This window comes from Cnephaeus nilssonii, assembly GCF_951640355.1.
Source record: "Cnephaeus nilssonii genome assembly, chromosome: 19".
Lineage (NCBI taxonomy): Eukaryota > Metazoa > Chordata > Mammalia > Chiroptera > Vespertilionidae > Cnephaeus > Cnephaeus nilssonii.
In genome coordinates, this window is record NC_137090.1 from 9323476 (window position 1) to 9351419 (window position 27944).

At 50.0% G+C, this 27944-nt stretch overlaps 1 protein-coding gene across 2 annotated transcripts; it reads left to right on the top strand.

Moving 5' to 3' along the window:
* The first annotated feature begins 51 nt into the window (after positions 1-51).
* On the top strand, positions 52-27854 carry PIP4K2B (phosphatidylinositol-5-phosphate 4-kinase type 2 beta). 2 transcript variants are annotated; one of them, XM_079797448.1, is made up of 10 exons: positions 52-326; positions 10877-10974; positions 12274-12370; positions 14668-14820; positions 15831-15977; positions 17528-17566; positions 18077-18190; positions 21623-21878; positions 22534-22637; positions 23263-27854. In XM_079797448.1, exons 1-10 carry the CDS (start codon positions 168-170, stop codon positions 23341-23343), a joined length of 1248 nt encoding a protein of 415 aa, XP_079653574.1. In that variant the 5' UTR covers positions 52-167; the 3' UTR covers positions 23344-27854. The 2 variants fall into 2 exon arrangements, with proteins under 2 accessions (XP_079653574.1, XP_079653575.1); XM_079797449.1 differs by lacking the exon at positions 52-326 and adding an exon at positions 10178-10786.
* The last annotated feature ends 90 nt before the right edge of the window (positions 27855-27944 follow it).

The following is a 27944-nucleotide window of genomic DNA, read 5'->3' on the forward strand; positions in this document are numbered from 1 at the left end:
GCGGACGGAACCACCGGGGCGGGGTGGGGAGGTAACGGGACGGGCGCGACCATGGAGCGGTGAGGGAGCGGGGGTGGGGATCGGTCCGGGGGAGGCCTGGGGCCGCTGGCTTGTGCGCTGACTCGGCCGCCCCCCCTTTCGCCGCCGCCGCCGCCGCCGCCCCGGGCATGTCGTCCAACTGCACCAGCACCACGGCGGTGGCGGTGGCGCCGCTGAGCGCCAGCAAGACCAAGACCAAGAAGAAGCATTTTGTGTGCCAGAAAGTGAAGCTATTCCGGGCCAGCGAGCCGATTCTCAGCGTCCTGATGTGGGGGGTGAACCACACGGTAACCAGCTCCCCAGCGCGCTCCCACGCCCCCCGCCGCCCCCGGCCTTCGCCCCGCGGGCCCTGCCGGGGACGCCCGCAGCCCCTCTCCCAGCCGCCTGCACGCCCACCCCACCCTTGCACGCCGTCCCGGCCGGGTGGGCACTCCCCGTGCGCCACGCGAGGCCTGGTGTCCCCGTGGAGTGCCGTCGCCGTCCCCCCTTCCCTCCAGCCCCTCCGGCTTCCTGCGTCTGGTGTGCTCGCTTCGGGCCGGCCCTGGAGCGCGGAGGGAAGGCCTGGGCGCGGCGGGATCGTCTTCATCCCCTCTCCCTCTCTCTTCACCTCGCCCTGTGGGTTGCATGTGTTTTCCCCCCGGCTCCTTGTCCCCCGCCGCCGGCTCACTGTCTAGTTGACAGGGCAAGTGGCATTGGCCTGCCTGGCGGTACCTCTAGGTCTGGTCGTTTGGTTGGTGTGGCTCCTCCAAGTTTCCCATCCTCCTGACTCTGGAAATCCTTCCTGGGGTTCCTTTTCTCCCACTTGAACGAGATGTACCAACCGGAGAAGCACAGGCTTCCTTGAACCACAGGCACTTGACCAGGGTCTTCCTGGGTTAGGGAGAAGAGAAAAGGTGAGGCCGGATTTTAAGGACTGCTCACAGTAGAAATAATGTCTTCCTGCTTTCTCCTACATGCTGTTCATGTCAAAGCCTTTGACTTCTCCTTTAGTTAGCTTTCTATTGTATGGGCATGAAGGGTGTGGTAATGGATGGTGATTAGGATGAGAGAGGGGTCCCCTGGATCCTTGGGGTGCTTTGAGATTGTCCAACAGTCCGTCAGGAAGTTGGAGCCATGGCCAGTGTTGAGCTGGGAGGGCTTTGTTTATGTCCTGTTCGTTTAGGGTCTTTTTTCTTCCTCTTCCCATCACTTGCCCCCTGCACTCTGACCATTTCATGGTGAGTCCCGAGGTCAGGAACGAGCAAAAGAAGTAAAAGGACCCGAGACCGCCAACCCCACCAAGTAAAAGTTTGCAGGGAGGAGGATGAAGCTAACGGCTTGGGTTTCCGTCCTTGAGTCCCCCTCACTTTTCTGAACACCTGAAATGGCCAATAGACCACCTGATGATGGGGGGCCCCAGGGCCGCCAAGACTCTGTTTTGGTTTGGAAGATTGGTAAACCATAGTCTGAGCCATGGTTTTAGAGCTTTACATCTAATATAGAGAAGCACCTGTGCATGGTGAGGTCATCCTTGGTTCTTGGTCTTGGGCAGGTTCCTGTTTTCAGCACCGAGGTGAGGAGGTGAGGGTCCTGGCCAGGGCAGGGAGCGCCGCCGATTTAATGCCCAGACCTCTGGGAACGGCTTCCGGCCAATAGTCCAGCAGAGTTTGTTCCTCCTGCTTCGTGCTACCTCAGGGGTCATTTGACATCCAAGTGTGAACCCCGTGTCACTGCCTAGAAGTCAGTCCTTGATTTTGTCCTGCTGCCTGCTTCTCACTAGAAAGCATCCTTTCTGTGCAGAGAACTGGGAGAGATCCAAGAGTCGGGATCTCTGTGGTCACACCAGAGGACGCAGCTCCTTTGTCCAGCACTGTGGGCTGTGCTGGCCAGTGGTGGTGCTTGAGCGGCATGTCTCCTTTGCCTCCTGTTCCTTGTCCTATCTCTCAGCCAAGTGCCAGGGACAGCTGGGAACTACAGTCTTGTTAGAGGACCTGAATGCATGCTCCACTGTGTGCACCTGTGCAGGGGCGTGTGCGTGGGACTTGGCTTTCTGATAGGCAGGTAATCTGCTCCCATGGGGGTATCAGGTGCAAGCCTCTGAATGGCAGGTGGCTGGGTATCGCTGTGATTCCTACTCGGTGGGATGCAGCAGCCACCTTTCTTTGCTAATTCAGAAAGTTCGTTGGAGGGCCAGCTGAGAAGGCATCGACTGGAAGCAAGAACCATGCCTCTGGGCATAATGAGCAAGCACCGCAGGGGAAATGCTATAGCACCACAGCCCTGGACGGGCAGAGTGAGCTTCAGAGGTCCGTTAGTCCCAAGCTTGGTTGCTTCCACTCAGCCTGTAATAAGTCTAGTACTTAAAGGTCCCCATTTGGGAAACGGAGGCATCTCCCCAGAAGAAGGGTATAAAATTTTGCAATTCTCTAGGGCAGTGGTCGGCAAACTCATTAGTCAACAGAGCCAAATATCAACAGTACAACGATTGAAATTTCCTTTGAGAGCCACATTTTTTAAACTTAAACTTCTTCTAACGCCACTTCTTCAAAATAGACTCGCCCAGGCCGTGGTATTTTGTGGAAGAGCCACACTCAAGGGGCCAAAGAGCCGCATGTGGCTCGCGAGGGGGTCAGGACCATATTGTTCTTAGTGGATTGCTAGCCTTCCTTGGCGATTACCTTACTTCAGAAGCCCGCTGTTGCAGCCTTTTGCAATCTGAGATTTCAGATAGCCCCTTTTCTTTGATTCTTCAGTTTCTCGCCCATTTAGGCAGTCAGGCCATCCATGATGGTCTATGGCTGGTGGTGTATGAGATATGAAGAATGGATATGTCTCTCCCTGTAGTAGAATGAGATACTCTCTCAAGAGGTAGATAATTTGCTTCTAGGTGGGAAAGAGAGGCCTTTGCGTTCCAGCGTCGTCACATGAGCTGCTCTCATGGACTAGGATGAAGCCCATGGGTTTGGTGGAGGAAGACTGTATAGGAAACAGAGAGAAAAATCAAAAGACTTTGGGTTTGTCAGGGAGAACCGATGTTTTAATGGATGAAACATAGCTCAAAGGGTGTGGAATTACGGAAGAGGTAGCTTTTGAGAGGGGGGTGGAGACCAGAGGGGAGACCTGGCTTGATAACTTGTTGCCCATGTTAGGAACCAGGTGTTTGTGAAGCCTCACCCAGGTGATCAGAAGGAATAGGAGCAATGGATGGTAACTATGTTTAACCGTCAGCCTTGTTCTTCAAAGTGGCTGCACCATCTTACATTTCCACCAGCAGTGCGTGTGTGTGGTCCTTGCCAACACTTGTTACTATCTGTCTTTTTTTATTGTAGCCATCCTAGTGGATGCGAAATGTTATTATGATTTCAATTTGTTTCCTTTGTAACTAGTGAAGTTGAACATCTCTTCATGTGCTTATTGGTCATATTTGTGTTTTCATTGGAGAAATGTCTATTAAGATCCTTTGCAAAAAAAAAGAAAAAAAAGACCCTTTGCCCATTGGAAAAAAAAAAACTTTTTGCATCTTTTAATTGGGTTATTTGTCTTTTTATTATTATTGAGTTGTAAGAGTTCTTGATATATTCTGGAAGCAAGTTACTTATTAGATGTATGATTTGCAAATATTTTATCCCGTTCTTTAGGTTATCTTTTTCACTTTTTTGGTGTTTTCTTTTGAAGCTCAAGTTTTTAATTTTGATGAACTCAAACTTATCTATTATTTTGGTTGTTTGTGCTTTTGGTGCCATATCTAAGAAGGCTTTGCCTAACCCAAGGTCATAAAGATTTTTTCCCTACATTTTCTCCTAAGAAAAACTCTTTACCTCTTATAGTTTTAGCTCTTATATTTAGGTTTGTAATCCATTTTGCATTAATTTCTGTGAATGGTGTGAGAAACAGATTCATTCTTTTTTTTTTTTTAAGTCTTCTTTATTGATTTCAGAGAGGAAGGGGGAGAGAGAGATAGAAACATCAATCAGAGAGAATCATTGATTGGCTGCCTCCCGCATGCTCCCTACTTGGGGGTGGGGGGGTGGGGGGGATTGATCCCACAACCCGGGCATGTGCCCTTGGCCAGAATTAAACCTGGGACCCTTCAGTCTGCAGGCCGACACTCTATCCACTGAGCCAAACCAGCTAGGGTCAGATTCATTCTTAAGTTTGCTCATTCCTCTCCCACATTTCACCCCCATTCTGTCCATGCAATTTATTTGCTCAGTGCAGACCCAGAACCTACTTTTCCCGCCTTTTCCTCTTGACCTGTTTCTTTAAAAATCTTAGGAAATACTTCTGCTCTAGTGAGGCCTTTGGATGAATTTGCCCTTTAGCAGGCTTTCCGACCTCATAGAGGACAGTGGGACTCAACAGGAGAAGAAAAGCCAAGGTATAAAAAGAAGGAATAAACTCAGGGCTGAATTTGTTGGCCCCTGTGGCTCTCTGGAGTTTCCCTCTCTGGAGTTCCAGGTCTTGCTGTGGCTCTTGGTCCCCAATACGTCATGTTTTCTGATGGTGGCAGGTAATAAATGTTTGTCAGTGGTAGCCAGCCCATAGCTGAGTCACCCACGGAACCCTGGGACGTGTCAGGAATCCTGTATGCCCAGCCCACACCTCCTGGGGAACAGTTCCAGTGAAGGTCACACAGGGAAGTGGAGGCTTCTGGAATCAGCAGTTCATCAGACTGGAACTGGTGACTGAATTTTCATCTCCAGTAGGATCAGCATAGAGTGAACGCTGCTTTTAAGTTGTTCCTCATTCAGCTTGGTTAGCCTCCTCATTATTTATGCTAATGGCTCATGGAGTTAATCGTGTGGATAATCCAAAAACCACTTCTATGATAAGAGATACAACAAACTTTCCATCCTTACATGTAACTAGAGGCCCGGTGCATGAAATTCGTGCACAGGTGGGGTCCCTAGGCCTGGCCTGCGATCAGGGCCTTCCAGCTGCCTGCTGGGGCCTTCCTTCGTTCTGTGCTACCCCCTGGTGGTCAGCACACGTCATAGCGAGCGATCGAACTCCCAGTCTCCCAATCAAACTCCCGAGGGGACACTTTGCATGTTATCCTTTTATATATATAGATATTGAGTGTGACATTCGAATGAGTTAGCATTCCACAGTGCACTGCTGCTGAAGGTGAAAGAGGTTGGTCCAGAAATGTGTGGATAGTGAAGAAAGGCACATCTTCCTAACGTTGCTTTAGTCATGCTTCAGAACGTTCAGTCACTCCCCTTTGTCGACCAAATAAAGTTTATTCTCTCCCTGGCATTTAAGATTCTTTACAGTCTGGTCATAGCCTCAATAACTAACGTTAATTCTTTCCCATCCTCCAGACCATGACCCCCTGGCATGGTCACACCAACTTTGCTGTATCTTTTTGTCTTTATCCTAATGTTAGCCATCCTTCAATCCCCTTTTTCTAGCCATCCATCCCTCCACCCAGCGTCTGTTGTGCAACCACTATGTGCCAGTCATGGTAGGGACAAAATAATGGGTAAGATAGTCTCCTCTTTTGTAGGGGCTCACAGCCTGGTGGAGAAATTAAACATGTAAGGAAATAATTACCAAAGTGAATGTGACACTTAGAATATAAAGATGCACAGAGGCATGAGTAATTAAAGCAACCTAAGGCCGTGGTCGGCAAACTGCGGCTCGCGAGCCACATGCGGCTCTTTGGCCCCTTGAGTGTGGCTCTTCCACAAAATACCACGTCCTGGGCGAGTCTATTTTGAAGAAGTGGCGTTAGAAGAAGTTTAAGTTTAAAAAATGTGGCTCTCAAAAGAAATTTCAGTCGTTGTACTGTTGATATTTGGCTCTGTTGGCTAATGAGTTTGCCGACCACTGACCTAGGGAGAAGGAAGCTCTTGCAGAGCAAGTGTCATTTAGCCAGATCTTAGATGATTCTCTTAGCTTTATTCCTTCTTCTACTCTTGCTGCCACCTAAACATTGTAATGGCCCCATAAATGACCTTACTGCTTATTGTTTTGCCCTTTCCAATCCTTACTTACTTTGATTGCAGAATTACATTTTTGTATCACCCATCTGATCATGTGAATTCCCAGACTTGAACCTGAGAGGACTTCCCATTGCCTGCGTAGTTGAGTCCAAATTTATCATATAGTGGACAAGCCTAAGTTCAAATCCAGGCTCTCCCCCTTATTGTTGGTTTAGCTTTTGAGTAGTAATTTTTCTCTCTTGAGTTTCATTTTCCCTTTCCCTAAAATGAGCACAACACTCTCCCTGGAGATTATTAGGAAAGAGGCAAGGGAAGGAAAACACCACCTTAGTCAGGGTAGCGGTCCACAAGAAGGACTGTACAATACAGTGTGAAGAACCCAGGTTTTGGCACTATACAGGCCTGGGAGCAAATCCTGAGTCTACACACATTATCTGTGTGACCTTGAGCAAGGCACCTTGAACCTCTTTTGCAAAATCAAATTAGGTTTTGATAATAATAGTAATTATTTATGTAACTATTAATATAATACCTTATGTAACTATTAAGTATAGAAATAATAGCAGAGAAAGAATATAAATGATATTATGACATGTAATATATTATAATATAAAGCCACTGGCCACTTACAGGCATTCAATACATAGAAGCAGATGTTATTTATTAATTGATAATATGCCAGACCATTCACCTATCTTTCCTGTATTATTTCTCTACTTTTTAAAAAATATATATATTTTAAAAAATATTTTTATTGATTTCAGAGAGGAAGGGAGAGGGGGCGAGAGAGAGAAACGTCAGTGATGAGAGAGAATCACTGATTGGCTGCCTCCTGCACACCCCCTACTGGGGGTCAAGTCCACCACCCAGGCATGTGCCCTGACCTGGTTCATAGGGTTCATAGGAATCGAATCTTGACCTGGCTCAACCACTGAGCCACCTAGGCCAGGCACAACTCTGAGTCTTGGTTCCGACTGTTCTCACAGCCTGGAATTCCCTTCCTCTCATTTTTTTGAGATTTACCATTCTAGACCTTTCTTATGTATATTTCTCTCTGACTTCCTCTAGCAACCAACTCTCTCACTCTTCAGTCAGAATCAATCACTTCTTTTTTTTTAAATCCTCACCTGTGAGTATTTTTTCCATTGATTTTTAGAGAGAGTGGGAAGGAAGGAGGGAGGGGAAGAGACAGAGAAACATCAATTTGAGAGAGACACATCAATTAGTTGCCTCCCACACGCCCCCCAACAGGGGCCGGGGATTGAACCTGAAACCCAGGTACGTGCCCTTGACTGGGAATAAAACCCGAGACTCTTTGGTTCTTGGGCTGATGCTCTAACCACTGAGAAACCTGGATCAGGGCAGAATCAATCATTTCTTTTCTTTTTTAAAAAAAATAAATATTTTTATTGATTTCAGTGAGGAAAGGAGAGGGAGAGAGAGATAGAAACATCAATGATGAGAAAGAATCATTGATCGGCTGCCTTCTGCACACCCCACACGGGGATCAAACCTGCAACCTGGGCATGTGCCCTGACTGGGAATTGAACCGTGACCTCCTGGTTCATAGGTTGATGCTCAACCACTGAGCCACGTCAGCCGGACGAATCAATCATGTCTTAATCTGTTTTCCCATCTCCCTTTATTTATAACTATAGCATCCTCACATTGTATTAGCTACTTGTCTGTCTTCCCAGCTAAACAGATATGTCTTTCCACTTGTTGTGTCCCCGGCTTCTGGCACATTACTGGCCTAGAGTAAGGCCCTCAATACATTGAGTAGAAAAGTAAACGGAAGAGAAGTTTGGCAGAGTCTGAGCCAGATCAGGAAAGACCTTAGAGGGGAAGGAGTTAAAACTACCCTGAGGGTGATGAGCCAGGGGAGACTTTTAAGCTGGGGTGTAACACGATCTTGTAGATTCTTCCAGTGTCAAATGCTCTTGGCAATAGCAGAAGGGGCATGAGGTGCCCTGTTTCTAGCCTGATGTGTGAGGCTGGGAGTCCGACTCTGCCCACACTAGCCTCACCCTTCTCTGAACTGAACATCAGCTGTTCCTGATGCCCGTCCCTGTGTTCTCACTGGCTCTATACTACTTGACTTCCACTTTCACTGGAGCATGGGTTTGTCTCTCTCCCTGAGAAGAGGATCAGCCTCCTACTTTAGTGTGCACAGCGTTTCCCCCACTGCATGGCCCCTCTTCCCTAACATACATGAAGCGTGTAGTAGGTATTTCAGTAAGTGCTTGTTCAATTGAAATTGAATAGGACTCTGGGGATAAAAAATTTAGCACAACTAAAATAAAGAGGTACAGCTAATCCCTAGAGTGAATCATCTACATGTGGTCCGGGGAAATGAGGGGTGAATCTACATAGTTCAGATGTGTGGATTGTTGACCAATATATTATCTCAGAAATTTCCCACTAGTAGGTTGTGTAGTCAAGAATAGAGAGGGAATGAGAGCCAAAAACTAACCAGCTTAACAACCATTCAAACTATGCCGCACTAAGAGTTACAGAGAGGATTGGTGAATAGAGCATTCCTGAATAGCTCCTGTTAGAATATTTCATCCTGGCTAAGGGGCCATTGACCCCTCTCAAGCAAATGCTTTAGTCTTTTTTAGTTCTCCAGTATCAAGCCCTGGCCTTGGCACCGAGCTTGGACATTAGACCAACCCAGAATCAGTTAGTAGCACATGCTAGAACATTTTGGTGTAAAACCATACTCTTTGAGCCAGTGGTACGTTCTTTCTAGCATGATGATATGAGCTAGAAAAGGCAGAATTGCATAAGAGCCATGAACTTCTTTAACTCTCAGAGCCAAACTTACTATGCCAGGAAAAAGGAAATGGGACGGCTACCATGAATTGTTTCTGTTGGCAGAAAAGCAAGGAAGTGGAATGGTTTCCTCCGTAGGCACGCACTTAACAATCGGGCTCCCTTGTGCGCACCCCTTGGAGTGGGACCTGGTGTGGCTGTGTGTGTGTGTGAGTGTGTGTGTGTGTGTGAGTGTGTGTGTGTGTGTGTGTGTGTGTGTGTGTGTGTGTGTTTGGCCCTTTGGCCGATGGCAGGCATCACAGAGCTGGATGCTGGACATTTTAAGTATAGGTTGATGAGTTTCCACAAACGCATATCTACCCATGTAATCATCACTCCAAACAACATAGAGAACATTTCTATCACACCTCTCAGGTTCCTTTACAATTAGCTCCCTCCCAAGCCAGCCCAGGCCACCTCTTAGTGGATTTCTCCCACTGCAGATTCCTGTTCTAGAACTTCATGTCAGTGGAATCATACAGTATATTCTCCTGTATCTGTGCTGGCCAGTTTCCCCCAGCCCCACTGCCAATTCCCACTACCCTACTGTCCCTCCTCCCCCCCATACGCTCTCTGCCTTTCTTAATTTTCCCACGTGTCCATTGGATATTCCAACTCCAGATATACCATTCACCAGCCCAGTTACTGCATTAACTTGAACTTCCTCTATCTTCAGATATTTCTAAATAAAAATGGTTTGGAACATAAAAGGGGCAGCAAATTAAATGCCATTTCCCCCCATTTATGGTTCTGGAGGAGTCCTAATTAATGACTCTAGGTTATTCCCTCGTTGCCACCTGGGGCCTCATTGACATAATAGGATTTGCAAGGGAAGTATCTGGGAGACCCAGGCTATGCTCTCCCTCCCCACTATCCATTAAGTCAGGACTGAGGTTTCCGCTGTAAATCCTGAATGCATTAGTGGCAACTGGGTTGAGGGTCAAATGTCAAATACTCTGCTGTGATGGGAGAGGACATCTGGGGCTAATTAGCCCACTAATTGGCAAACTGGGAATGGGGAAGTGAAGGGTTTGCCCTCAGTTCTGCACCAATGGGAAGCCAGCTCCCTGTCCCAGCTGCAGCTCCCTCAAGGGGGATGAAAGACAATGAGAAGGTATGTTTGCCGTGGGGGCAAAGCACCCCCCCCCCCCGTCTCCCCCCTCCTCCCCCGGTTATCATAAGGCAGGACACAGCCTTAAGAACTGGCCCTGCTTTAATTAGGAGAGTCAGAGTGAGCCAGTGGCCAGCTATCTCTACCTCTTCTGCTCACTGTAAATTAAATCCTTTACTTTGGAGATGAGTTATACACCCAGTTCTTTTCCTGCCCTAGCTGATTTCTCTCTTCCTTTTTTTTGAGAGAGAAAAAGAGAGTGTGTGTGTGTGGGGGGGGAGGGTGGGGGGAGACATTTTCCACTTATTTATGCATTCATTGGTTGATTCCTGTATGTGCCCTGACTGGAGATTGAACCTGAAACCTTGGCATATTGGGATAGTGCTCTAAACTACTGAGCTACCTGGCCAGGGCCTAAGCTGATTTCTTGAGTGACCCACAATTTGTATGAAGGTGTTCAAAGGCCTCAATACTCACGTAGGTTGGGTGACATTTACTCATTGATCCATTATTGCATTTGACAAATATTTATGTAGTACCTGCTATATGCACATCCTGGGGCCAAGTACTACAGAGCCCCCAAAGATCAGTTAGATGATATTTGCTTACAAAGATCAATACTATGGTCTTGCCTAGGTTATAGTCTAGCAGGTGTATGAGGTTTATAAGCATTAACTACAGATGAGGGCGGCTGTGAGATGGCCAAAAGATGGACACACCAGGAATTCTAACATGGGAAAGAACATTTATGGTCTAGAATCGTGGAAAGATTTATGGAAGAGGCGCCTTTTGAGCTGGACCATGTCAGGTGGGGAGAATTTCAGTAGATGGAGATGAGGTTGGGAAGAGAAGAGCAGAAATGAAGACAAGGAGGGAATCCATGAACATGTTTTTGGTGAGATGGTGGCATCCACATGGTAGCATATTGTCTGTCTGAGGCAGGAGGCCTCCGAGCTTCGAGCCTCACTTTTCCTTTGCTTTGCAGATCAATGAGTTGAGCAATGTCCCTGTTCCTGTCATGCTAATGCCAGATGACTTCAAAGCATACAGCAAGATCAAGGTGGATAATCATCTCTTCAATAAGTAAGTTGCCTATTGAGTGGACTCAAGTTTTGTGGGCAATCCTTTCCCTTAAAGCAGAGAGCTTCTGAAACCTTGTGTAAGGCAGGGCAAGCCAGCACCTGGCAGGGTGTAATAGGGACACTTGGGTCACAGAGCTGAAAAACTGGCTGGAAAAATGCATTCATTATGGGCCTCTCTCCCAGTTGTCTTGTCATCTCACTCCTTTATCAGCCTACCTCCAGTGTCCCGGAGGGCATGTGGCTCTGCCCAGCGTGATTCATCTAGGGCCGGTTTAAGAAGTGAGCTGCTCAGGAGCTGAGCTATCTAGTATGAGGCTAAAAGTAGTGGCCCTATCTTGATCTTAGTCTGAGGCAAGAAGCTGCCTGCCATGATTCTGGCCTGGGATGCACCCAAGCTCTTTTCTCTCCAACTGTGTGTGATCAACAGGCTGAGCATGGTGCCCGAGGGCCCTATCCAGAGTAATTCTCACTTTTGTTCCTTGTGGCTTCTTGGATTAACACTGGGGCCTGAAGGTTGTCTCAGGCTTTGTTGAAGCAGCCATCTCACCTGGCACACATTGGGGTCTACTCTAAGCCCTTTGGAGACCTTGCTTTATATCCTACAACTAGAGGCCCGGGGCACAAAATTCGTGCATGGGTAGGGTCCCTAGGCCTGGCCTGATATCAGGGCTGATCCGGGCCTTCCTTCGTTCTGCACTACCCCCTGGTGGTCAGCGCACGTCATAGCAAGAAATCGAACTCCTGGTCTCTGGGTCAAACTCCTGAGGGGAAATTTGCATATTAGGCTTTTATATATATATAGATGGGTCACCCCAGAAACTGCTGCTCACACTCTCTTCGTTTCTGCATTTGAATCCTGGTTCCACTCTCGTTGTTCCACAGTCCTCACCACCTCACCAGCTGGGCTCTGTCACCACACCAGTCTCTGACTGTTAGCTGGGAGGAGAAGCTTGATTTGCAAATGTCCCTTAGTGACCTCTTTCTGCCATAGTAATAACATCATCTTATTCTAGAAGCTGGGGGCGTACAGGAGGCAGCCGATGGATGTTGATGTTTTTCCTCTCATCGATGTTTCTGTCTCTCTCCTTCTCCCTTTCTCTCTGAAATTAATAAAAATATATTTTAAAAAAATAAATTTAAAAAAAGAAGCTTTCCAGGCTCACCTCCTGGAGGCTAGAACCTTACATTTTGAGCACTGCAGATTGTTCAGATCCCGGTGATCCATGGACCACACTTTGAGAGTTCTGATGTGAGAATTAAGATAAGATGTTCACAAAGGCCTGTCTCTGCTTCTCCCCAGGGAAAACCTCCCCAGCCGCTTCAAGTTTAAGGAGTACTGCCCCATGGTGTTTCGGAATCTCCGGGAGAGATTTGGGATTGACGATCAGGATTACCAGGTACCGGTGTCTTTGCCGAATCGGGAGGATTAGCAAGTGGAGTGGGGCCAGGAAGCCACAGGACACGCAGAGAAGAAAGTGTCGACTGTTCCTGGGCTGTGTCTCCCTGTCATGCTTCTCTCCAGCCCAGGCAGGCTTTTTCCTGTGTCGGTGGCTCTTGGAGGGGTGAGGGCCTTAGAAGTGCTGCCTGTGATGCCTCAGGCTCCTCGGGACGGAGAGGATTGCAGAAGCTGCTCCATGTTAGTCTGACATTCCAGTGTGGACTGAAGAAGCCTTCTCCTTCATAATTTGACTTAAAGGAGAGGGAATTGTGGCCAGCGGGAGATGAGGCCTCTTAAAGCACGGAAGACAGATTAGAAAAGGAAGACTTTAAGGGGAGGGTAATCTCTTGCCAGGTTGGAGTGCCACCTCCTAACCTTGTCCCCTGTCCTGATGTTGGGAGGGGGCAAGGCCTGGCAGGAAACTGCCCCCTGCAGGGGGTGATACTGTCACGGAGGACTTTGTCCCATTGGGAGGAATGAATCCCAATATCAGGGACATTTTAGTGTAACTTACAGTCTGTGGTTTCTGTCACGTCCCCACCTAGCACCTTCCCTGGACCTTCCTCCCTGGGTAGACAGCCTTTGGTGGAGAATCCCCCTTCACTTGTGTAGCAGTAAGACATTTGGCTGACTTTCCATTGTCGGGGAAAGGAGTGCACAGCCTGGGGAAATCTAAAACGGATGCCCCAGGCTTTTAAAACACTGTAACTCCTCCACCCGTCTCCCTGTCAGCCTTCCCCAGGACAAGCAGATGGGTGGGTGAGTCTCCCTCCTCTCTCTCTTCCACGCTGCAAGGCCTCCTGCAAAGATGTGTGTTCTGAAGGGGAGGGTGAGAGGGTGTGAGAGGAGGAGATGCCAGGGGCTTGGGCGAGCAGGAAGGTCTGAGAGGTACTGGGAGGTCCCCCCAGCCCCCTTGGCTGGGAACAAATCTTAAATGAAATCATGACCTGATTGCAGCCTGAGACTTTCTGAAAACTTCTTGCCATAGTTGCAACCCAGGTAACCTGCTCGGACCTCTTCCTTCCACTGTGGCTCCTCCCCCTCCCCTTGGCCATCTAACCACATCCTCTCAGTGTCTGCATTTTTTCTCTAATAGCCTTGTGGGCACATGATTGTGCTCACAACTGAAATCGGGGAAGGGAGGATGGTGTTCAACGAGGGACTCTGCACTCTGGGACTGCCAATGATTTAGAGTCAGAAAATGCTGCCTGCAAAGAGGCAAGGGTACAGCTAGTCTTCCCACTGGGCCTGGGGCCTCTCCATCTTCCTGGTAGAAGGACCAGGCCGGGAGAGCGAGGCCCTCAGTCATGAGGCCTGCTCAACACTTCTGGGCTGGGGACATCCTGTTTTGGGGGGTGCTCCTTTACTTTAGAGAGCCCCTCACCACTTCAGACTTCAGTGGTGCTCCCTTCTCATGAGGAGGCTTTAGTGAGGTAAAGAGTCGGGTCCCAGGTAAGAGACGAGCAAAGGGCTGAGAGAGGAGACGTTTCTGTGAGCAGATCACTATGTGTTTTCTTGGCATTTCCCTCCCTGCCTTGCTCCCAAAGGTCTTTCCCAGGGTCTGCTTGGTGAACACATCCCCTTTGGTTGCCTCCTTCCCCTACTCTTCTTGAGGCTCCCACAGCTCTCTGATCCTAATGGGATGGGGCCTCGAGGAGGAGCAGGTACAGACCAGGAAAGCCCCCGCCCTGCGCAGATAAGCAGGAGTTTGAGGTGAAGGCAGAGGTGTTGGGCAGAGAGGTAGGACCAACTCCTGCTTTGGGAAGGGTTTCCTAGCTTCAGGGCACACACAGGGAAGAGAGACCGCTGTGTCCATGGTTTATTTATGCTAGACCTCTTGAATATTTCCTGAGCTTTGTTTTTGTCGTCCTAAGAGACCAGGAAGATCACTTCGCTCTGCCTCCTGGTGTTCCAGGTGAGGAAACGGGGGAGTAGAGAAGTTAAGTGGGTCACATCACATGCGAGGGGCAGGATGAGAACCCAGGTCCCTAACGTCAGAGGTAGCTGTCTGGGATCAGAAAGAAAGGAAGTATTTCACAGTAAACCCTCTTCCCATCCCAGTCAAAGATTGGGACCAGCTCTTGTCACTCATAAGGAAGACTTTTGGGAGAGATCTGACCTTCCCAGGAGTAAAAGGGCGAGAAAGGTCCCATCTGTCTCAGTGTCCTTGGCTTTAGAGCGACGGCCCATAAAGAAGACTCGGAGTCAGTCCTGTTCCCCTCCCAAGGCCAGCTCGCTTCTGTCTTGGTCCCTCAGAACTCAGTGACACGCAGCGCCCCCATCAACAGTGACAGCCAGGGCCGGTGCGGCACGCGTTTCCTCACCACCTACGACCGGCGCTTTGTCATCAAGACGGTTTCCAGTGAGGACGTGGCAGAGATGCACAACATCTTAAAGAAGTACCACCAGGTACGGTGAGTCCCGAGCCTGGACAGTGGAGGGTGGGTTGGAAGAGGGAGAGAGCCTGGGGGAGCTTCTTGGAGAGAGAGGGGTCCTCTGGTAACAGCAGATGCTTCCTGACCACCGAGCACTTGGCCCTCCTGGTCCCTGTGTCTGTGAGGAGAAGTTTAAAGGGAAGGACGAAGGCATGTTCCTGACTCTGTCCCAGTTGAACAGCTGCTTCTTTTTTTGCTGTTTGTTTTCTTTATTGATTAAGGTATTACATATGTGTCCTCAACCTCCTGTGCCACCCCCCCTCATCCCACCCCCCGCTCATGCCCTCACCCCCTGGTGTCTGTGTCCATTGGTTATGCTTATATGCACGCATCCAAGTCCTTTGGTTGAGCTCTGCTGCTTCTTGCCGGAGTTGGGAAGTTTCCCACTCGTTTCTTCTGAAAGAGCTCCCGTCGGCCCAGCAGGGCTGCTTTTCTTCCCACTCCCACTCCCCGCTCCTCTGGAGCCTGTCCATGAGGAGAGCGGGAGTGCGGCGGCATTATCCGAGTGCCTGCCCCCAGCCTGCCTGCGTCTCCAGGGAAAGCTGGCTGCTGGCTGGGGCACCTGAGAAGCGGTGACAGGGACGTCTAGTCTTGGGGGAATTACAGTCGAAAACCCCGGGGCATGGCCGGGGTGAGAGCTGGTGGTCGGGAGCATTCTGTTTTCCCAGACACAGACCACAGCCCGCCTCTGCAGCCCCCTGCCCTGTGGCTTCCCACTTCAGGCCGCAGAGGAGAGCCAGCCTAGAGGAGTGGTTTCCACAGAGGAGCCCCAGCACACAAACCGCAGGGCTCTGCACTGCCGCTCCGCCTCTCGCTCTGTTAAGCCAGTGAGGGTGGGGGTGGCTGCCGCCGGCTGTAAGTCTAAGGAGCCCCGTGACTTCACATAACCCAGTTTAGAATCCCAGGCAGGGAGCGTCTTAGCCTGGCAGAGCCCGTCCATCCCGGCACCTTCCCGCGCTCCTTACCTCCTGCCTTCCTTTCTAGTTCATCGTGGAGTGCCACGGCAACACCCTCTTGCCACAGTTCCTGGGCATGTACCGCCTGACCGTGGATGGCGTGGAGACCTACATGGTGGTCACCAGGAACGTGTTCAGCCATCGGCTCACTGTACACCGCAAGTATGACCTCAAGGTAAAGGGCTCTGCGTGTCCCGCTCTGTGGCTGCTCTCCCCCCGGGGCTCGGGAGCGCCACGATTCCAACTGCCACCTAATGGGGAAGCCAGAGCATATGCCACATGGACAGGTGGCTCTGGAGTTGATTGTCTAATCCTTGTGGGCCACAGGCTGTGTGAAGTCCAGGTGACAGTGACAGGAGGTTACTTAGGCCCCCACTGTACCACATTTATTTATTTATTATTTTTTAAAAATATATTTTATTGATTTTTTACAGAGAGGAAGAGAGAGGGATAGAGAGTTAGAAACATCGATGAGAGAGAAACATCAATCAGCTGCCTCCTGCACACCCCCTACTGGGGATGTGCCCGCAACCAAGGTACATGCCCTTGACCGGAATCGAACCTGGGACCCTTCAGTCCACAGGCCGACGCTCTATCCACTGAGCCAAACCACATTTATTAACAACTAGAGGCCCGGTGCACAGATTCATGCACTGGTGGGGTCCCTCGGCCTGGCTGGTGGGGATTCTGCCGAAACCGGCTCTCCGACATCCCCCGAGGAGTCCCGGATTGCGAGAGGGCGGTTCTCGGGTGACGCACCCCGGAATCGGGCTCCCTCCTCTCTGGTTCCGGGTGCATCACCCAAGCACTGCAGCTGCCACGTGACTGCAGCTGCCAAATGACTGCAGCTCAGCAGCTCCTGCGTTGAGCATCTGCCCCCTGGTGGTCAGTGCGTGTCATAGCTACTGGCCAGTGGGCCAGTCAGCTGGTTGCTTAGGCTTTTATAGAGAGAGTTGGATGCTCTCTGCCTCCTGGCAGTGGGATGGGACAGGCTGCTCTAGATGCACACACACTGGCATCTGTCCAGGCCCCGTGACTGACGGCACAAGTGCATTTCTAGGCCCTGAAGACAGCACACTGCCTGCGAACCGCAGCGCTCGCTGTTCTTACACCTCACTTCCTTGCACCTCTGTCCCCCTGCTGCAGCGGCGCCGGTTTCCGGTCCAGCCTGCAGAGTTTGTGCTCCCCTCCTCCCCGAAGTCCCACACAGGCTGCCTGAATTATTTCCCTCCCTGCCCTTTCCCTACCTCCACCTTCCCCCACCTAATTACTTCCTACACACCCTTCTGAGCTCAGCTCAGGTATCACTTGTTGCTGGAAGCAGGCCTTGGCCGCCGTCTCTCTCCAATCCAGGCCCTCCCTGTGCTTCGGGCTCTCAGGGTATCCTGTGTCCGCTCCCGTACCACTCGGCACCCCTGTGGTTAGTGGATTAATCCATTGTGTAGCTACTGCTTGGTGCCTGTGTCCCCTGTTGGAAGGGAAGTTCCTCCAGGGCAGGCACTGAGACTCTTGGCACAGTCCTGTTTCCTGGGCAGGACATGGATGTCGTCAGAGCTCTGTGAACAGTCTGTGACAGGAAGTGAGCAAGTGGCTGCCTCCTGGCCCCTCTAGGATTCTAAGCACCTGCTTCCCTTCACCTGCTGCCTCTCCCCAAAGACTGGGGCATGTTTTCCCGCTCAGCGGGACTTGCCTCAGCTGGACTTCTGATGGCTCTTATCCTTCCAGGGTTCTACTGTTGCCAGAGAAGCGAGTGACAAGGAGAAGGTAAGCTGGGGCCAGTGCTGATCAAGTGGGCAATGGGTTGGCTGGGAATGCGAAACACCTGTTGGCCATCCTGTCCCTTCCTCCATCACAGCCCCTGGTCCACTTCCCAGACGTGCCGTCTGCCAGAGCTCGGTGTCACTAAGCACCTGCCCAGCCTCAGCCTTACTTCCCCTCGGCCTCGCCTTGGTCTCCAGCCCTTGCGGGGCTCTTCATCGTCCTGGAGGGCTGGCGGTATCCATGCCATGGCCCATCCTGAGTCAGGGGGTGGCTGCCTGACCCCCGAGGCAGCCCAGGCTCAACAAGAAGGCATGCTGTGGTCAGTCCTCCTGTTGGACATATGCACACATCCGCCATCCCTGTCTGCCCGAAGCCTGCGTCCGCAGCCTCCTGTGCTGAGCGGTTGACCATCTGCTGTATAGCCCCTCCCCCTTTCTGTGCCGTTGCCCCCAGCAGGGATCCTTGGGGTGAAGGAATCAGGCTGCTCGGCTAACACTGCTGCTGTTCTCCCAGGCCAAGGACTTGCCAACATTTAAAGACAATGACTTCCTCAATGAAGGGCAGAAGCTGCACGTGGGCGAGGAGAGTAAAAAGAACTTCCTGGAAAAACTGAAACGGGATGTAGAGGTACTGATTAACTCGTTTTCACCCTGGATGAGCAGGGTCTCCTCTTGTCCCCAGAGCAGGAGCCTCTCTAAGAAAAATTGAATTCACTACTTTCCAAGAGTTTAGACAGAAGAAGGAGTGGTGATTTGAGCAGAGGGGGTAGTTATTCGCACCTAAAGCTAGTGCACATGATCCTTCCATTTAGGGACACAATTTGTGCCAGTAGCACCAGGGTAACTTGGTTTGGAATGCTTTCCCTCATCTGCTCCAACACCTTTTTCAAACTCCTTCAGAATTCCTTCCTGGTGGTTCCCATAGTGGAGGGAGCAACCGGCCATCAGAGCAACAGGAAACCAGCTCGTGAGATCCACCAACCATGCCTGTTCCTGGCTCTGATTCTCCACTTACCTAGGCACCTGGTTAGAGTGGGACTTGCTGTGGAGAAGCTCCGAGGACAGGTGTTACATAGTGGCTGGATATCTGGACCACATGATAACTCGGTCTCCTTCTAGTTAAGTAAATTGGGAGCCTGTTCATTAAAACCAAACCCTAGAAACTTTACAAAATTGTTTTGTTTTACTTTTTTATTTTGGTAAAATATGCATAAAATTTATCATCTTAACCATTTTTAAGTGTACGTTTCAGTGCCATTAAGTGCATTCACATTGTTGTTCAACCATCACCATCCATCTCCAGAACTTTTTTTTCTTCCCAAACAAAAACTCTATACCCATTAAACATTATTTCCCATTTCCCTTTCTCCCTAATCCCAGTCACCATTCTTTCTGTCTCTATGAAATGGACTCCTCTAGAAGCTCATATAAATGTAGTACTTGCTCTTTTTGAGTGGCTTAGTTCACTTACCATAATGTCATGAAGGTTCATCCATGTTGTAGCATGTGTCAGAATGGCCTTCCTTCTTAAGACTGAGTAACTCCATTGTGTGTGTCCTCACAGCACAAGTGCATTTTGTTTACGCATTTATCCACCAGTGGACATTCGGTATATTAGTTAAGATTCTCCGGAGAAACAAAACCAGAAGAGTAAATAGATAAATTGATTGACAGATGGAAAGATGTTTATTACAAGGAATTGGCTCACATGACTACAGAGCCTGACAAGTCCCAACACCCACAGTTGGCCAGGTAGGGCCCCAGGAGAGCTGATGGTATTGTTTTAGCCTGGAGGCGGGCAGGCTCAGGGCCCAGAAGGAGTGGATGTTTCAGGCCACATCTGGAGAGGAAAAACGGATGTCCCAGCTGAGAGGCAGGCAGGGGAAGTTCCCTTGGACTCACTGGAGGATCCGCCGTTTTGTTCTGTTCAGGCCTCAGACCCACCCACCTTAGGGAAGGCAATTTCCCTTACTCACTTTACTGACTCAAATGTCAGTTCATCCCTAAGCATCCTCACAGACACACTCAGAATGACATTTGGTCCAATGTCCGGGCCCCTAGTGGCCCAGTCAGGTTGACACATAGTATTAACCATCACACTTGAGTTGCTTCATTGTGACTAATGCTGCTGTGGACATGAGTTTTACAGGCTTCTTTTTTTAAAATATTTTTATTGACTTCAGAGAGGAAGGAAGAGGAAGAGAGAGAGAAACATCAATGACGAGAGGGAATCATTGACTGGCTGCCTCCTGCAGGTTGGACTGAGCCCGCAACCCAGGCATGTGCAAGGCCTTGACTGGAATCGAACCTGGGACCCTTCGGTCCGCAGGCTGACACTCTATCCACCGAGCCAAACCGGCTAAGGGTACAGACTTCTTTTGCTGGGAAGCTTTTCCTTAATCATTCCCTACTATGTTTGTGCCTTTATTCTGATGTTCAGTCTTTCTCTTCACTTTTCTGCTTTTCTCCTTACTCTGCTTCTAAGAATTTTTAAAGGCAGTTTACAGAATTCGTTTACACTTACATGTTGCTTTATAAATGTTCTCAAGCGGATAGGAGGGGGTATGGTTCAGGGAGCCCCTTCTCCCTAGGCCTTGAGGAGGCTTTGTCCAGGTGCTTGGAGTGGTGCCCCCACCTTTCTCCACCGAGGAGATTCTGCTGATCTCTGTCGTCAGGGCTTCTTGTGCTTTTCGCTGTGTTCTGGGCCTGTGTGCAGAGCCTCTCCGGCCCTGTTGTCATTCTCCTCCTAGTTCCATAGTCACAGCGGTCAGTCAGACAGGTTCCAGGTGCTGCAGGCTCAGTTTGTGACCTGGCATGTGGCTCCTGGTGGCTGCTGGCTAGTTCATGGAGGATTTGGACCAGCGACTCTGGTCTCACTATTAGCCAGACTGGAATGCTGGCTGACCATTTCCATCCTGTATCATTCCCACACTCTGTTCTTCTCCAAGACCTGGAGTCCTACATCAGGAGACCTGAGACACCATTCTACTCACGACACTCATAGATGGGAGGCTGAGAACCGGCAAGGGGAAGCCACGGTGGAAGGGGCGGGCTCCAGCATCCTCCCCCTGCACCACACAGCCTGTTGACCTTGAGGGAAGAGTTCAGAATGTTGGTTGGCTCTGTCATTCTTATATCGTGTTTCCTTTAATTTTTCTCCCCATTTTTACCCTGAGTAGAAAGAAGCTGAATTGCATATTTTTTCAAACTTTGCCTATTACCCTGTTAGAAGTACATTTTACCTGCAACCCAAAACACACACACACACACACATACACACACACACACACACACACACACACACATACACACAATGAAATACTATCTACCTTTACTTCATGTTATGTACTCTATTTTTCATTATTTTTAATTTTTTAAATTCATTTTATAGAGAATGGAATGGAGGTAGAGAGGGAGGGAGAGAGAGCGAGCAACATTGATTTGTTGTTCCACTTATTTATGTATTCATTAGTTGTTTCTTGTATTGTGCTCTGCCTGAGGAGCGAACCCACAACCTTGATGTATCAGGATGATCCTCTAACCAACTAAGATACCCGGCCAGAGCTTTATTTTCTATTTTATAGTATTTAATAATAATTTAAGAAGTCCTAGTCTCAGCCCACTACATTGGATGTAGGACTCATAATGGATGGAGACTCATGATTTGAAAGATGGTGCTGTGTTGCATCCATCTGGCCTCTTCCACAGGCGGCGTTCCATCCTGTCTTCCTCACACTGGCCACGGCCTCTGGTCCCAGACGGCACGGCCGTTCCCTCTTCCTGCGGTGCTCGGTCCGCCTTTCCTTCCGCAGCCTCTGCCTGCCGGACTCCTCCTCGTCCACCAGGCTGTCTCAGCCCTTTCCCAGGGCGGCCCCCTCCACTGCTGTGGGCTCCGCAGCTCCTGCCCTGTGGAATGACCGTCTTCCCCGCTGAGCACAGAGACTCCGATGTCTCCTTCTCTGGTGTTTCCAAATTGGAGAGCTGAGTTGAAAGGGACGTTTTCTCCCCTTTCCAGCTGCCACTGCGATGCCCTGTATAACTTCTGTCTTCCTTCCCCCAGTTTCTGGCCCAGCTGAAGATCATGGACTACAGTCTGCTGGTGGGCATCCACGATGTGGACCGGGCAGAGCAGGAGGAGATGGAGGTGGAGGAGCGGGCAGAGGACGAGGAGTGTGAGAACGACGGCATGGGCAACCTGCTCTGCTCCTATGGCACTCCTCCAGACAGCCCCGGCAACCTCCTCAGCTTTCCTCGGTTCTTCGGTCCTGGGGAATTCGATCCCTCTGTTGATGTTTATGCCATGAAAAGCCATGACAGTAAGTAGGAGCCTGGGCCTGCCCTGCCCACTTCTGGCTCTCCGCCTTCCCACCTGGGCCCATTGTTTAGCTGTCTCTGTGGGCCTCTGGGTTTCCACCTCATTAAATAATTGCTGACTTGGGCCTCTTTCTGCCTCCAGGCTCCCACACTGAGTCATCACCAGTAACTTTGTCATCTGGGCCCTGGGGTTCTTCTCCGTTAGGCCTTTCTTATCGTCTCTGCTTGTCCTGGATATTTGAGGCATAGTTCTCTGACTCATGGGATGAATAAAACTTTATAAATACCCTCATGTCAACCCCACAGGGAGCTGTGAAGATCAAATACGATAAGAGATATGAGGTCCTGGCCGGTGTGGCTCAATTGGTTGGAGGGTGGTCTCATACACCAGAAGGTGGAGGGTTCGATTCCCAGTCAGGCGGCTGATCGATGTTTCTCTCTCACATTGATGTTTGTCTCTCTTCTGAACTCTCTATGGAATCAATAATAATAATTTTAAAAAACTATGAAAGCTTCTGAGGATTCCATTAACCATTTTCCCCCCTCAGATTCAAATGATAGGGATCGATCTGGATCTCACATCTGAAGGGTTATGGACCCAGCTACTTGCTGCTCTTCTCTCTGCCACCTCTTCCTCCTTGCTTGCTTCCCCTCCAGGTTCCCCCAAGAAGGAGGTCTATTTCATGGCCATCATTGATATCCTCACACCATATGATGCCAAGAAGAAAGCTGCACATGCAGCCAAAACAGTGAAACATGGGGTGAGTTCTCCCAGTCTCCAGCCAGGCCCAGTGGGTGGGCCCTCTGACTCTCAGGCCTCCAGCTTTACGGAGACACTCCCCCTGCCCCTCTCCCAGGGCAGGGGACAGGAAGAGCAGCCTGCCAGGTTGCCTGGTGTTCACTCTCTGCATCTATATTCCTCCCCTGGATAACATGCCAACTTGTTTTTCCCTTTGTTCTCTGGCCCTCGGGACTCTGCGCCCACTGGTGCCTCTTCCCAGGGCTGCTGGGCATGTGGTGATTCTTGTTGACTGCCAGTAATAGCTTTGTTTACATGTCCACACTACGCCCCAGAGGCCCACTTCCCCATAGACTTCAAGCTACTCTTCTCCAAACAACAGCTCCCACAGAAATCAGGAGTCTCTCTGCTACCTCCCCACCACTTGCCTCTACTTTAGTGGGTGCATCCCTGGGGTTGGAAATCAGAGGAGGGGGCCAGGGCAATCCTGAGACATAGCTGCCCCCTCTCCAGGTGGCCTGCCCCGTCCACGGGGTGGTATTCAGCTCTAATGCTGATCCAGAGGCTCCTGAACACCCAGGCCCGTCCCAGGAGCAGCTGCTGCTGAGGGCCAAGGAGCTGGACCTGAATCAATCTCTGTATTACAGGCAGGGGCCGAGATCTCGACTGTGAACCCTGAGCAGTACTCCAAGCGCTTCAATGAGTTCATGTCCAACATCCTGACGTAGTGACCTTCTACCTTCAGCCACAGCCAGAGAATGAGATATGGGGTTGGGGATCGGAAGGGGGAGAGGGTGTATTTGGGCTAGATGGAGGGGTGGGAGCAGAGTGGGGGGCCGGGGAGGGCTTTAGCAGTGAGACTGCAGCCTGTGACACTGAACGGTTCTTGGGAGGGGGGATGTGCTGTGTGTGCTCATGCTCACAGGATGTAGCCTCACCTCCTTCTTACCTTTGATTCCCCCACCCCATTTGACCCAGGTTAAAAAGGGGTTTCCTTTTTGTTACCTTGTAGCCTTTTAAAATACCATGGGGCAAGAGGTGACTGTGGGTTTATTTGGGTTTTTCTGATTTCATTGCCCTAGGTTTGCTCTTTATAATGATGTATGTCATCACCTATCCACCCTCCCATCCCTGCCCTAGCCCCTTCAATTACAGAGACACCCTATAGACCCCGCCAAGGGTCCTCTCAGAGCCGCGTGCTCTGACACCAGAGGAGAGGTCAGACGCCTCATCCTCGGGTTAACTCTTAATTTTATGAAGTATTGTGCACAACCTCCTTCACCTTTCCTCCTCGGATCCAAGTGATTCCTCCACCTAAACGCTGTCCTCCTGAAGGAACACTCCAGGTCAACGCCGGTCATTTTGGATCAGAATCAAAGCTCTCGGAGGGAGCGAGTTCGTCCTCCTGGGCTGGCGAGGGTGGGTGCTGCTGGGCTCTCTGACTGCTGGGTCTCAGAACCCGGGATCATCGCTCAGCCGCTGGGCTCTCTGGCCCCTGGAGTTCAGATGTCTTCTCGATAAGGCCTGCCTCCCACTTGGTCAAAAGGAACAAGCAAGGACCCTTGCGCTTAAATGGTTCTTCCTCTTGGAGAAACCCCAGAAGCTGATGTGCCCTCCACCCACTTGCTTCCTTTTGCCCTTTGCCCAGGCAACCTCACTTGTAGGCGAGCCTTCAGCTGGGGCAGATCTCCAGGTGCCTGGGGTGCTCCTGGCTGAGACTCCTCCTTGGCTCCAGGGCTGCCCTGTAGGTAATCTGACTCCCTGTGCCCGCGTTTGCCACCTGGATGTATGGCCAGCAGGGGGTGATGCCTCCCACTTGGATGTGGTGCCCAAGCCTGAGGTCGTTTCTGGATCACTAGAGGATGTGACCACGTAATCCAATGTGGAGGCTTGAGGTGGGATTGGATTTGGATCCATCCTCGGGGCTGTTTTTCCTCGATGCCCCATCTAGATTTTTAACAGATCTGCCACCTACAGGCTTCCTCAGGAGTGGCATCCTGCGGCTTCCTTCAGGATCTCTACCCACCTCTGAGCCTTGCTGTCCAGGCCTCAGAATTGAGCTGTGTCATTCTGTGGTGACATCAGAGCTGTCTGGTCTGGCTCGAAGAGAAAACAGCCCTGTGCTGGGGGAGGTACATTCCCTTATCTTCTCAACCCCTCACCAGGAACTGGGGATTTAGGATGAGATATGGTAAAACACAGATTTGAAGGAAGTTTGTGGAAGCATTTTGAATGAATGCATTGGTTTCCTATGGTTCCTTCCAAACTTGGCCAAGCTCAGCCTCTGGAGCAGGAACCATCACCGTCTCTGTGCCCTACCTGCAGCATTTAGGTCAGGAAGGAATGGAGACAGCATTCTGGACTCCTCTGGGGCTGCTGGGACCCTTCTGGAAGAAGCAGATGGGTCAAACAACTGCCCTGGCCCCAGGAAGGGCCATAGGGAACTAAACATCAGCAGTAAGACCACAAAGGGACTTGAGCAAGGACTTGAAACCAAATGGCACATGGAGAGAACAAAACTGACTTAGGGATTATATAGGAATAATGTTTGGACTTGATTTCCCCATCTTCTAATCAAGAATAGAAATTTGGATCTGCTCATAGGCCCAGCATCTCCAAAGGTGGGCAGGCTGTCTCCCAGCAGCCTCCGTAGCCTCGGGCTCCCACCGGCTCCCTGCATTTGGTCTGATCATGTTGCCATGCTGTGTATGAATCATGTAATAATCCTATCAGTGAGAGATGAGCTACCAAGTATCTGACTTAACATTGAGTTTTTGTGATTTTGTGCGGTTTATTTTTTGTATATTGTTTACATTTTGAGAGGTAGCATCCTATTGCAAATGCTCTTTTGTGTTTCTGACAGTGTTGTTGATTGGGTCGGAACATTTAAGCTGTGGTTTGGTGAATTGTAGATTTTTTTTTTTAAAGGTCATTCTGTGCTATTTTCAAAACCTTGGGTTTGGCCCTCTAATTCTTTTGGCATTCAAATGTTTAAAAGCTATTTATCTTGGTTTATGCAAGTTTTCTTTCTCTTCTTTTTATAATGATGAAGATATTATATTTGGTTTGCAGTCTGAATGTAGAGAAAGTGAACTGATCCCCAAGCTTTTGTCTGTCCCCACTTTTCTTCCCCAAATCCCACCATTCCCTTTCTGAGGGGATGTAACTACCCTCAACCTCACTCTCTGGATCTATGAAACTCAGCTGCCTTATGGCATCCTAGACTAGTTTTGGGTCTCCCAAGAGCAAAGGTATAAGAATAGGACATGGCTGGCTGGGTGAGGTCTGGAGGGCAGGATTCGTATCCCAGTCTCTCCCATCCTGCACCTGTTGAAAGTCTACAGATAAGAGACTAGTCTCCAGGTTTCCCAGCCAAAACGAGGGGTTGTCTGAAAACTCCAGAGACTACTAGATGAAGGCCTCTGGCCCTTGTTCCTGTTCATGAACCACTGAGTCTTATCCTCCCAGTGGGAGCTCCTTCCCATGCCCCACAGTGGGAGTAACGGGAGGGTTGGGAAGCCCGCGGTTCCAGGAGCACAGCTGAAGCAGTGCTCCATCGTTCCTTATCTTGCTCAGGAGCTACTGGTCTGTGGCAAGTGCCATAGGTCGCCCCTGTGGCTATTCTCAGAAGCACTCCCTAAGTTCCCATCACAGGCAGCTCTTCCTACTTCCCTTGTTCCTCTTGCCTGTGCGTTAGGCCTCAAGCAGCCCCCCTGGTAGTACTCAGGACCGGGGTCTGCAGACCCCTGCCCTAGTGCTTTCCCTTCTCCAGTCTGCCAGGATCTGCCCTGGGGAGGTGAACCAAAGACCCAGGACTTTCCTCAGTAGCCAATCCCACCCCCAGCTGTCTTTTTACCAGTTCAAGTTGGAGAAAGACCAGCACTCCCCAGCATTTGAGCTACTAAAACGATAGGGGCTGGGAGTGTTGAAACAACGCTTAGAGCTCTGGCTCCCTCAGCACAGGTCCCTCTGAGTCAAGGGACCTCACCTCTTTCCGTCAGAAATGTGTGGAGGGCGAGTCCACTCTAAGCACAGGAATCAAAGGGAAAACATTCAGTAACTGCCCCTCAATGTACCAGCCATCTGCACGGTGGGAGGGGGCAGGGCCGTGGCCCTCCCCTCCCTCTGAGATGCGCCACTCATGAGGGTGCCTCCAAAGGGAAGAGACTTGGCTTTCCCAGCGGGTTGTGCTGAGACCCTCGGAGGCTGGAGAGGAATCTTCCAGAGGAGCCCCTTCCTCTTGCTCAGGAGGAAGTAGGAACCAACCACCTTTGGGGGAAGGCCTGGTGCTGCTCAGCACACCCAAGCATCAGGTCCGGTCATTGTAATAAAAATGTGAATTAAGTCTAGACTCAATTTCAGGGGGGGGAGCAGGATAAACTATCACCCCACCATATGTGTGTGACCTCCATTTCCCACTGCAATTTCCATTTTTTAAATAGGAATTTTCAGCCCCTGTGCTTGTCTAATGTCTGCTCGGAACAGTTCGAGACCCTGTTACTGTTTTAAAATGCATGCGTGTTACGATGAATCTTCAACCCGAGGAAAATAAAACTTAAAAAGCTTTGTGTACACATCTGTTATGTGTGAGTCCTTTGAGAAATGAGCCTTTCATTTCTTTTTTTCAAAATTAAAAGGTTGTAGTCCCAGTGTCAGAGGCTGCTTGGGCTAAATTAATGTATGGCTTGAGTTTAGAGAAAGACCCGATTCTGGTCACCCACTTTCAGATGTGGTTAAGAGCAAGGCACTGCACATGGAGAAATGGACAGACCCCGCCCTCCCTTCTGCAGCTGTGTAGAGCCACACACACCTGACACACCAGCTATAAGGCTGGCTTTGAACAAGTACCTCTGTGTTGTACCTACTAGTAGACTCTTTTTCATTTGGGGAACTCAGAAAAGACAGGTGCTCAGGCCCCTTTAAAAGACCAATTAATTAAGAATCTTGAGGGATGGGATCAAAGTATCTGTTTTAGAAGCTCCCCAGGTGACTAATGTGCAGCCAAGGTTAAGAAACATGGATCTACAGGATAGTACTTGTTCGTACTCGGCCAAATTTCTTCCTGAAACAATGAAAGGAGATTTAAGGGGTTTCTAGTTGAGTTGAGTGAAAAGGATTCTAGTCTTCGAAGGCAAACGGAATGTGGGTTTTCACACCTTTGCACCACCACTTACTAAAGTGGCCCTGCGCAAGTTATTTAACTACCTTAAGTCATTCTGATGATTAAATACCAAAATGTGTAAAGCACTTAGTGCAGGGCCTATAACAGGCACTCAGATGATGAGTAGACATTATCCCCTCTGGTATACCAGTGGAGATGCTGTAAGTC